Raw genomic sequence first — 12,382 nt, forward strand, 5'->3', positions numbered from 1 at the left:
GATGTTGTTACCATATGTTACTGTCTGTCACTCACCAGACTGTCTGGTAACATGCAGCACATACACAAAGATGTTGTTACCATATGTTACTGTCTGTCACTCACCAGACTGTCTGGTAACATGCAACACATACACAAAGATGTTGTTACCATATGTTACTGTCTGTCACTCACCAGACTGTCTGGTAACATGCAGCACATACACAAAGATGTTGTTACCATATGTTACTGTCTGTCACTCACCACTGTCTGGTAACATGCAGCACATACACAAAGATGTTGTTACCATATGTTACTGTCCGTCACTCACCAGACTGTCTGGTAACATGCAGCACATACACAAAGATATTGTTACCATATGTTACGGTCTGTCACTCACCAGACTGTCTGGTAACATGCAGCACATACACAAAGATGTTGTTACCATATGTTACTGTCTGTCACTCACCACTGTCTGGTAACATGCAGCACATACACAAAGATGTTGTTACCATATGTTACTGTCTGTCACTCACCAGACTGTCTGGTAACATGCAGCACATACACAAAGATGTTGTTACCATATGTTACTGTCTGTCACTCACCAGACTGTCTGGTAACATGCAGCACATACACAAATATGTTGTTACCATATGTTACTGTCTGTCACTCACCACTGTCTGGTAACATGCAGCACATACACAAAGATGTTGTTACCATATGTTACTGTCTGTCACTCACCAGACTGTCTGGTAACATACAGCACATACACAAAGATGTTGTTACCATATGTTACTGTCTGTCACTCACCAGACTGTCTGGTAACATGCAGCACATACACAAAGATGTTGTTACCATATGTTACTGTCTGTCACTCACCAGACTGTCTGGTAACATGCAGCACATACACAAAGATATTGTTACCATATGTTACGGTCTGTCACTCACCAGACTGTCTGGTAACATGCAGCACATACACAAAGATGTTGTTACCATATGTTACTGTCTGTCACTCACCACTGTCTGGTAACATGCAGCACATACACAAAGATGTTGTTACCATATGTTACTGTCTGTCACTCACCAGACTGTCTGGTAACATGCAGCACATACACAAAGATGTTGTTACCATATGTTACTGTCTGTCACTCACCAGACTGTCTGGTAACATGCAGCACATACACAAAGATGTTGTTACCATATGTTACTGTCTGTCACTCACCAGACTGTCTGGTAACATGCAACACATACACAAAGATGTTGTTACCATATGTTACTGTCTGTCACTCACCAGACTGTCTGGTAACATGCAGCACATACACAAAGATGTTGTTACCATATGTTACTGTCTGTCACTCACCACTGTCTGGTAACATGCAGCACATACACAAAGATGTTGTTACCATATGTTACTGTCTGTCACTCACCAGACTGTCTGGTAACATGCAGCACATACACAAAGATATTGTTACCATATGTTACGGTCTGTCACTCACCAGACTGTCTGGTAACATGCAGCACATACACAAAGATGTTGTTACCATATGTTACTGTCTGTCACTCATCACTGTCTGGTAACATGCAGCACATACACAAAGATGTTGTTACCATATGTTACTGTCTGTCACTCACCAGACTGTCTGGTAACATGCAGCACATACACAAAGATGTTGTTACCATATGTTACTGTCTGTCACTCACCAGACTGTCTGGTAACATGCAGCACATACACAAATATGTTGTTACCATATGTTACTGTCTGTCACTCACCAGACTGTCTGGTAACATGCAGCACATACACAAAGATATTGTTACCATATGTTACGGTCTGTCACTCACCAGACTGTCTGGTAACATGCAGCACATACACAAAGATGTTGTTACCATATGTTACTGTCTGTCACTCACCACTGTCTGGTAACATGCAGCACATACACAAAGATGTTGTTACCATATGTTACTGTCTGTCACTCACCAGACTGTCTGGTAACATGCAGCACATACACAAAGATGTTGTTACCATATGTTACTGTCTGTCACTCACCAGACTGTCTGGTAACATGCAGCACATACACAAAGATGTTGTTACCATATGTTACTGTCTGTCACTCACCAGACTGTCTGGTAACATGCAACACATACACAAAGATGTTGTTACCATATGTTACTGTCTGTCACTCACCAGACTGTCTGGTAACATGCAGCACATACACAAAGATGTTGTTACCATATGTTACTGTCTGTCACTCACCACTGTCTGGTAACATGCAGCACATACACAAAGATGTTGTTACCATATGTTACTGTCCGTCACTCACCAGACTGTCTGGTAACATGCAGCACATACACAAAGATATTGTTACCATATGTTACGGTCTGTCACTCACCAGACTGTCTGGTAACATGCAGCACATACACAAAGATGTTGTTACCATATGTTACTGTCTGTCACTCACCACTGTCTGGTAACATGCAGCACATACACAAAGATGTTGTTACCATATGTTACTGTCTGTCACTCACCAGACTGTCTGGTAACATGCAGCACATACACAAAGATGTTGTTACCATATGTTACTGTCTGTCACTCACCAGACTGTCTGGTAACATGCAGCACATACACAAATATGTTGTTACCATATGTTACTGTCTGTCACTCACCAGACTGTCTGGTAACATGCAGCACATACACAAAGATGTTGTTACCATATGTTACTGTCTGTCACTCACCACTGTCTGGTAACATGCAGCACATACACAAAGATGTTGTTACCATATGTTACTGTCTGTCACTCACCAGACTGTCTGGTAACATGCAGCACATACACAAAGATGTTGTTACCATATGTTACTGTCTGTCACTCACCAGACTGTCTGGTAACATGCAGCACATACACAAAGATGTTGTTACCATATGTTACTGTCTGTCACTCACCAGACTGTCTGGTAACATGCAGCACATACACAAAGATATTGTTACCATATGTTATGGTCTGTCACTCACCAGACTGTCTGGTAACATGCAGCACATACACAAAGATGTTGTTACCATATGTTACTGTCTGTCACTCACCACTGTCTGGTAACATGCAGCACATACACAAAGATGTTGTTACCATATGTTACTGTCTGTCACTCACCAGACTGTCTGGTAACATGCAGCACATACACAAAGATGTTGTTACCATATGTTACTGTCTGTCACTCACCAGACTGTCTGGTAACATGCAGCACATACACAAAGATGTTGTTACCATATGTTACTGTCTGTCACTCACCAGACTGTCTGGTAACATGCAACACATACACAAAGATGTTGTTACCATATGTTACTGTCTGTCACTCACCAGACTGTCTGGTAACATGCAGCACATACACAAAGATGTTGTTACCATATGTTACTGTCTGTCACTCACCACTGTCTGGTAACATGCAGCACATACACAAAGATGTTGTTACCATATGTTACTGTCTGTCACTCACCAGACTGTCTGGTAACATGCAGCACATACACAAAGATATTGTTACCATATGTTACGGTCTGTCACTCACCAGACTGTCTGGTAACATGCAGCACATACACAACGATGTTGTTACCATATGTTACTGTCTGTCACTCATCACTGTCTGGTAACATGCAGCACATACACAAAGATGTTGTTACCATATGTTACTGTCTGTCACTCACCAGACTGTCTGGTAACATGCAGCACATACACAAAGATGTTGTTACCATATGTTACTGTCTGTCACTCACCAGACTGTCTGGTAACATGCAGCACATACACAAATATGTTGTTACCATATGTTACTGTCTGTCACTCACCAGACTGTCTGGTAACATGCAGCACATACACAAAGATATTGTTACCATATGTTACGGTCTGTCACTCACCAGACTGTCTGGTAACATGCAGCACATACACAAAGATGTTGTTACCATATGTTACTGTCTGTCACTCACCACTGTCTGGTAACATGCAGCACATACACAAAGATGTTGTTACCATATGTTACTGTCTGTCACTCACCAGACTGTCTGGTAACATGCAGCACATACACAAAGATGTTGTTACCATATGTTACTGTCTGTCACTCACCAGACTGTCTGGTAACATGCAGCACATACACAAAGATGTTGTTACCATATGTTACTGTCTGTCACTCACCAGACTGTCTGGTAACATGCAACACATACACAAAGATGTTGTTACCATATGTTACTGTCTGTCACTCACCAGACTGTCTGGTAACATGCAGCACATACACAAAGATGTTGTTACCATATGTTACTGTCTGTCACTCACCACTGTCTGGTAACATGCAGCACATACACAAAGATGTTGTTACCATATGTTACTGTCCGTCACTCACCAGACTGTCTGGTAACATGCAGCACATACACAAAGATATTGTTACCATATGTTACGGTCTGTCACTCACCAGACTGTCTGGTAACATGCAGCACATACACAAAGATGTTGTTACCATATGTTACTGTCTGTCACTCACCACTGTCTGGTAACATGCAGCACATACACAAAGATGTTGTTACCATATGTTACTGTCTGTCACTCACCAGACTGTCTGGTAACATGCAGCACATACACAAAGATGTTGTTACCATATGTTACTGTCTGTCACTCACCAGACTGTCTGGTAACATGCAGCACATACACAAATATGTTGTTACCATATGTTACTGTCTGTCACTCACCAGACTGTCTGGTAACATGCAGCACATACACAAAGATGTTGTTACCATATGTTACTGTCTGTCACTCACCACTGTCTGGTAACATGCAGCACATACACAAAGATGTTGTTACCATATGTTACTGTCTGTCACTCACCAGACTGTCTGGTAACATGCAACACATACACAAAGATGTTGTTACCATATGTTACTGTCTGTCACTCACCAGACTGTCTGGTAACATGCAGCACATACACAAAGAGGTTGTTACCATATGTTACTGTCTGTCACTCACCACTGTCTGGTAACATGCAGCACATACACAAAGATGTTGTTACCATATGTTACTGTCTGTCACTCACCAGACTGTCTGGTAACATACAGCACATACACAAAGATGTTGTTACCATATGTTACTGTCTGGTAACATGCAGCACATACACAAAGATGTTGTTACCATATGTTACTGTCTGTCACTCACGAGACTGTCTGGTAACACGCAGCACATACACAAAGATGTTGTTACCATATGTTACTGTCTGTCACTCACCACTGTCTGGTAACATGCAGCACATACACAAAGATGTTGTTACCATATGTTACTGTGTGTCACTCACCAGACTGTCTGGTAACATGCAGCACATACACAAATATGTTGTTACCATATGTTACTGTCTGTCACTCACCAGACTGTCTGGTAACATGAAGCACATACACAAAGATGTTGTTACCATTTGTTACTGTCTGTCACTCACCAGACTGTCTGGTAACATGCAACACATACACAAAGATGTTGTTACCATATGTTACTGTCTGGTAACATGCAGCACATACACAAAGATGTTGTTACCATATGTTACTGTCTGTCACTCACCAGACTGTCTGGTAACATGAAGCACATACACAAAGATGTTGTTACCATTTGTTACTGTCTGTCACTCACCAGACTGTCTGGTAACATGCAACACATACACAAAGATGTTGTTACCATATGTTACTGTCTGTCACTCACCAGACTGTCTGGTAACATGCAGCACATACACAAAGATGTTGTTACCATATGTTACTGTCTGTCACTCACCAGACTGTCTGGTAACATGCAGCACATACACAAAGATGTTGTTACCATATGTTACTGTCTGTCACTCACCAGACTGTCTGGTAACATGCAGCACATACACAAATATGTTGTTACCATATGTTACTGTCTGTCACTCACCACTGTCTGGTAACATGCAGCACATACACAAAGATGTTGTTACCATATGTTACTGTCTGTCACTCACCAGACTGTCTGGTAACATGCAGCACATACACAAAGAGGTTGTTACCATATGTTACTGTCTGTCACTCACCAGACTGTCTGGTAACATGCAACACATACACAAATATGTTGTTACCATATGTTACTGTCTGTCACTCACCAGACTGTCTGGTAACATGCAACACATACACAAAGATGTTGTTACCATATGTTACTGTCTGTCACTCACCACTGTCTGGTAACATGCAGCACATAAACAAAGATGTTGTTACCATATGTTACTGTCTGTCACTCACCAGACTGTCTGGTAACATGCAGCACATACACAAATATGTTGTTACCATATGTTACTGTCTGTCACTCACCAGACTGTCTGGTAACATGCAGCACATACACAAAGATGTTGTTACCATATGTTACTGTCTGTCACTCACCAGACTGTCTGGTAACATGCAGCACATACACAAAGATGTTGTTACCATATGTTACTGTCTGTCACTCACCACTGTCTGGTAACATGCAGCACATACACAAAGATGTTGTTACCATATGTTACTGTCTGTCACTCACCAGACTGTCTGGTAACATGCAGCACATACACAAAGATGTTGTTACCATATGTTACTGTCTGTCACTCACCAGACTGTCTGGTAACATACAGCACATACACAAAGATGTTGTTACCATATGTTACTGTCTGGTAACATGCAGCACATACACAAATATGTTGTTACCATATGTTACTGTCTGTCACTCACCAGACTGTCTGGTAACACGCAGCACATACACAAAGATGTTGTTACCATATGTTACTGTCTGTCACTCACCACTCTCTGGTAACATGCAGCACATACACAAAGATGTTGTTACCATATGTTACTGTGTGTCACTCACCAGACTGTCTGGTAACATGCAGCACATACACAAATATGTTGTTACAATATGTTACTGTCTGTCACTCACCAGACTGTCTGGTAACATGAAGCACATACACAAAGATGTTGTTACCATTTGTTACTGTCTGTCACTCACCAGACTGTCTGGTAACATGCAACACATACACAAAGATGTTGTTACCATATGTTACTGTCTGGTAACATGCAGCACATACACAAAGATGTTGTTACCATTTGTTACTGTCTGTCACTCACCAGACTGTCTGGTAACATGCAACACATACACAAAGATGTTGTTACCATATGTTACTGTCTGTCACTCACCAGACTGTCTGGTAACATGCAGCACATACACAAAGATGTTGTTACCATATGTTACTGTCTGTCACTCACCACTGTCTGGTAACATGCAGCACATACACAAAGATGTTGCTACCATATGTTACTGTCTGTCACTCACCAGACTGTCTGGTAACATGAAGCACATACACAAAGATGTTGTTACCATTTGTTACTGTCTGTCACTCACCAGACTGTCTGGTAACATGCAACACATACACAAAGATGTTGTTACCATATGTTACTGTCTGTCACTCACCAGACTGTCTGGTAACATGCAGCACATACACAAAGATGTTGTTACCATATGTTACTGTCTGTCACTCACCACTGTCTGGTAACATGCAGCACATACACAAAGATGTTGCTACCATATGTTACTGTCTGTCACTCACCAGACTGTCTGGTAACATGCAGCACATACACAAAGATGTTGTTACCATATGTTACTGTCTGTCACTCACCAGACTGTCTGGTAACATGCAGCACATACACAAAGATGTTGTTACCATATGTTACTGTCTGTCACTCACCACTGTCTGGTAACATGCAGCACATACACAAAGATGTTGCTACCATATGTTACTGTCTGTCACCCACCAGACTGTCTGGTAACATGCAGCACATACACAAATATGTTGTTACCATATGTTACTGTCTGTCACTCACCAGATTGTCTGGTAACATGAAGCACATACACAAAGATGTTGTTACCATTTGTTACTGTCTGTCACTCACCAGACTGTCTGGTAACATGCAACACATACACAAAGATGTTGTTACCATATGTTACTGTCTGGTAACATGCAGCACATACACAAAGATGTTGTTACCATATGTTACTGTGTGTCACTCACCAGACTGTCTGGTAACATGCAGCACATACACAAATATGTTGTTACCATATGTTACTGTCTGTCACTCACCAGACTGTCTGGTAACATGAAGCACATACACAAAGATGTTGTTACCATTTGTTACTGTCTGTCACTCACCAGACTGTCTGGTAACATGCAACACATACACAAAGATGTTGTTACCATATGTTACTGTCTGGTAACATGCAGCACATACACAAAGATGTTGTTACCATATGTTACTGTCTGTCACTCACCAGACTGTCTGGTAACATGAAGCACATACACAAAGATGTTGTTACCATTTGTTACTGTCTGTCACTCACCAGACTGTCTGGTAACATGCAACACATACACAAAGATGTTGTTACCATATGTTACTGTCTGTCACTCACCAGACTGTCTGGTAACATGCAGCACATACACAAAGATGTTGTTACCATATGTTACTGTCTGTCACTCACCACTGTCTGGTAACATGCAGCACATACACAAAGATGTTGCTACCATATGTTACTGTCTGTCACTCACCAGACTGTCTGGTAACATGCAGCACATACACAAAGATGTTGTTACCATATGTTACTGTCTGTCACTCACCAGACTGTCTGGTAACATGCAGCACATACACAAAGATGTTGTTACCATATGTTACTGTCTGTCACTCACCACTGTCTGGTAACATGCAGCACATACACAAAGATGTTGCTACCATATGTTACTGTCTGTCACCCACCAGACTGTCTGGTAACATGCAGCACATACACAAATATGTTGTTACCATATGTTACTGTCTGTCACTCACCAGATTGTCTGGTAACATGAAGCACATACACAAAGATGTTGTTACCATTTGTTACTGTCTGTCACTCACCAGACTGTCTGGTAACATGCAACACATACACAAAGATGTTGTTACCATATGTTACTGTCTGGTAACATGCAGCACATACACAAAGATGTTGTTACCATATGTTACTGTCTGTCACTCACCAGACTGTCTGGTAACATGAAGCACATACACAAAGATGTTGTTACCATTTGTTACTGTCTGTCACTCACCAGACTGTCTGGTAACATGCAGCACATACACAAAGATGTTGTTACCATATGTTACTGTCTGTCACTCACCAGACTGTCTGGTAACATGCAGCACATACACAAAGATGTTGTTACCATATGTTACTGTCTGTCACTCACCACTGTCTGGTAACATGCAGCACATACACAAAGATGTTGCTACCATATGTTACTGTCTGTCACTCACCAGACTGTCTGGTAACATGCAGCACATACACAAAGATGTTGTTACCATATGTTACTGTCTGTCACTCACCAGACTGTCTGGTAACATGCAGCACATACACAAAGATGTGAAAAATATGTTCAATGATAGCTCCTGTCAGCCATCCATCATTAATTAGCCCACAAAGTTAGTGGGCCTATTGTATTCTTGTACAATGCTTAAGAGGTTGAAATGTGTCAAAACATAGAAAGATAGTACTTTATTGATTCCTTCAGGAAAATGAAAATGCTGCTCTGTTGTTATTTCTCTAACACTAAAATCAAGTCATCCCCAAAGTGGTTTTGGCTTGATATTTCTCAGAGGGATGAAAAGAGCCACTGTTAAGTAACTTTTGATGAATGAGGCGTGTAATGATGAGAATATTCCCACCTTGATGGCAGTCGTGGCCCGTGTACCCGGCAAGGCAGTCGCACTCTCCGCTCACATGGTGGCAGCGGTAGGACCCAGCGCAGGACGGGCAGGACGAGCTGCACTGCTGGCCGTACGTGCCGGCTCTGCACTCTGGAGGCAGGGAGGACGGTGCTAAGAAATATAGTCGGTGGGGGGGACCGAGCGCAGGACGGCCAGGACGAGCTGCACTGCTGGCCGTATGCGCTCTGGTGGCAGGGAGGAATAGAAGAAATACAGTATAGCCCCTCAGGGCGTGGTTAGGACTCACTGTTCTGACAGCTGACCCCCCAGTAGCCTGGACCGCACACGCACGCTCCTGTCTCCCGCACACACCTGTCGCTGTTGGGACAGTGCTCGGCACAGGTGTGGTTGCAGTGGCGCCCCCACAGGCCCTCTGAGCATGGTTGGCTGCAGCGCGGGCCTGGCCATGGAAAAAAGTTGATTCCCTGCAGAGAAGGCAGACCCCACCTGACTCACCCCACCAGCCTGGCAGGCACTGGCACTTCCCCGTAGTCGCTTGGCAAGCGTCGGCGTGGACACAGTCGCACCTCTTCTGGCAGCCGGGCCCAAACCAACCCACCTGCACGCGTGGAACAAAGACACCAAGCGGATTCAAGCTTGCAGGTACAAGTTCTTCAATGCCAGGACGTGCAAACTTCATTCATGGACTGCTTTCAAAGTACCATCTGGTATATTTGCTGCCATCCTCTGGACAATTGGAGTAAATCAGTACTTTGCAAGAAGAGCAGAGCATTTACTTATATGCCACAATCCAAACAACCTTTCCCAGTCATGGTGGAAAAAAAACAACGCAACTAACATAAAAGTCAAAAAAACTGTTCACTAAACATTGTGGATGTTATCAACAACATCCAAACACCATCAGCACATTCTAAATTACACCACTTTTTAATCCATTAGAGTGCATGATGGGAAAATGTAAAACACTTTCTCTACATTTATCTCTGTTTGGGGCATTTTAGCGGCTTGATATTGTTATTGTACTTTTCTATCCGTGCAAAGGGACAGCTGGCAATCCAAAAGATTGCGAGTTGTCCCGTATCAGTGTTTGTGTACTCGAGGCCGAACATCGAGTACCGTGACGCAGACAAAGCAGAGACGGGGCGATATCACCAGTGTCAGCACTTTTGCATTTCATTAATAGTCATGTATTGTGTCTAAGTGGCAGGCTTTGTACTACAGCAACTTTTAATTGTGATGAGACTGGACTTTTTGGAAGAATATGACTAAGCATACATATTTCACAGAGAGGAAAATACAGTACTTCTCCTTCAGCAACCCCCCCGCCCCCCAACCCCGTCCCGCTTTCTGTCAGCTCCTTGTCGATGTTCATGGAAGTGGACTTTCCTTATTTGATGTTTATTATTGTAGCAATATGGTTGTTAAAGTCAAGGATTTCTTGTGATTTCTGATCCTTTTTGAGGGCATCATAGTGACTTCTGTATGTGCGCGCGTGTTATCAGAGCCACAGTTTATCTTGTTAATAGAGAGAAAGTTGATCCATCAGCCCTAGTTATGATTGTTTGATACACGGTACTGTCAAATGTACAGACCTTCACTAAAATATGGACTTTTGTCCAGGCTGGAACCAATTATTCGTATTTACATTGTTTTCTTACGAAGAAATTTGCTTCAGTCCACAAACTTCCAGAGCCGGTTCAAGAAGCTAACCCAAGCTTCCACTAATATGTTGCCAACTCACCGGGCATGACTGCTCGCAGTGCGCCCCCTGCCAGCCCGCCGTGCAGGTGCACCATCCATCCGTCGGCCTGCATTTGGCCCCGTTGGCGCACTGACAGGTGGCGTTGCAGCCGGGGCCCCATGTTCCCTCCGAGCAGGGGAGCGAGCAGTCTGGTCCTCGCCAGCCTGAAGACAACTGATGGTGAGCGCCGTACAACAAGCTGGAGGCCATGACTGGAGGGCGTCTTCACCTTCTTTGCAGAAACACCTCCCATCAATGGGCGAGCAGTCCACAAAGTTCTGACAGGAACATTCCAGCGAGCACTTCTTGCCAAAGGTGCCGCTTTTACAAGGACTCTGGCAGTGGACATCCTGCAAACACAAACAGTGGATTGCAGCACAAACATTGACAGTTAAAAACAGCACAGGGGCTGCTCTTATTTACCTCTTCTTCTCTCAGCACATACATGTACACAATCTGCATACATGTACACAATCTACATACATGTACACAATCTACATGTATGTACACAATCTGCATACATGTACACAATCTACATACATGTACACAATCTACATGTATGTACACAATCTACATACATGTACACAATCTGCATACATGTACACAATCTGCATACATGTACACAATCTACATACATGTACACAATCTGCATACATGTACACAATCTGCATACATGTACACAATCTACATATATGTACACAATCTGCAAACATGTACACAATCTGCATACATGTACACAATCTACATACATGTACACAATCTGCATATATGTACACAATCTACATATATGTACACAATCTACATATATGTACACAATCCACATGCATGTACACAATCCGCATACATTTACACAATCAACATACATCTACACAATCTGCATACATGTACACAATCTACATACATGTACACAATCTGCATACCTGTACACAATCT

At 42.7% G+C, this 12,382-nt stretch overlaps 1 protein-coding gene across 3 annotated transcripts in view; it reads right to left on the minus strand.

The window, feature by feature from the left end:
• The window catches only part of LOC133562400 (platelet endothelial aggregation receptor 1-like), a 157,639-nt gene that overhangs the window by 13,160 nt on the left and 132,097 nt on the right, over positions 1 to 12,382 (minus strand). For all 3 annotated transcript variants that reach the window (XM_061916580.1, XM_061916579.1, XM_061916581.1), the window contains exons 12-16: positions 11,679 to 11,799; positions 11,450 to 11,613; positions 10,204 to 10,306; positions 9,995 to 10,147; positions 9,706 to 9,837 (exon numbers count right to left, since the gene is read on the minus strand). In XM_061916580.1, the coding sequence (XP_061772564.1) occupies positions 9,706 to 9,837; positions 9,995 to 10,147; positions 10,204 to 10,306; positions 11,450 to 11,613; positions 11,679 to 11,799 (673 nt within the window). The remainder of the gene's footprint in view (positions 1 to 9,705; positions 9,838 to 9,994; positions 10,148 to 10,203; positions 10,307 to 11,449; positions 11,614 to 11,678; positions 11,800 to 12,382) is intronic.

The sequence above is a fragment of the Nerophis ophidion genome, linkage group LG11, assembly GCF_033978795.1.
Source record: "Nerophis ophidion isolate RoL-2023_Sa linkage group LG11, RoL_Noph_v1.0, whole genome shotgun sequence".
In the NCBI taxonomy this organism is placed as follows: Eukaryota; Metazoa; Chordata; class Actinopteri; order Syngnathiformes; family Syngnathidae; genus Nerophis; species Nerophis ophidion.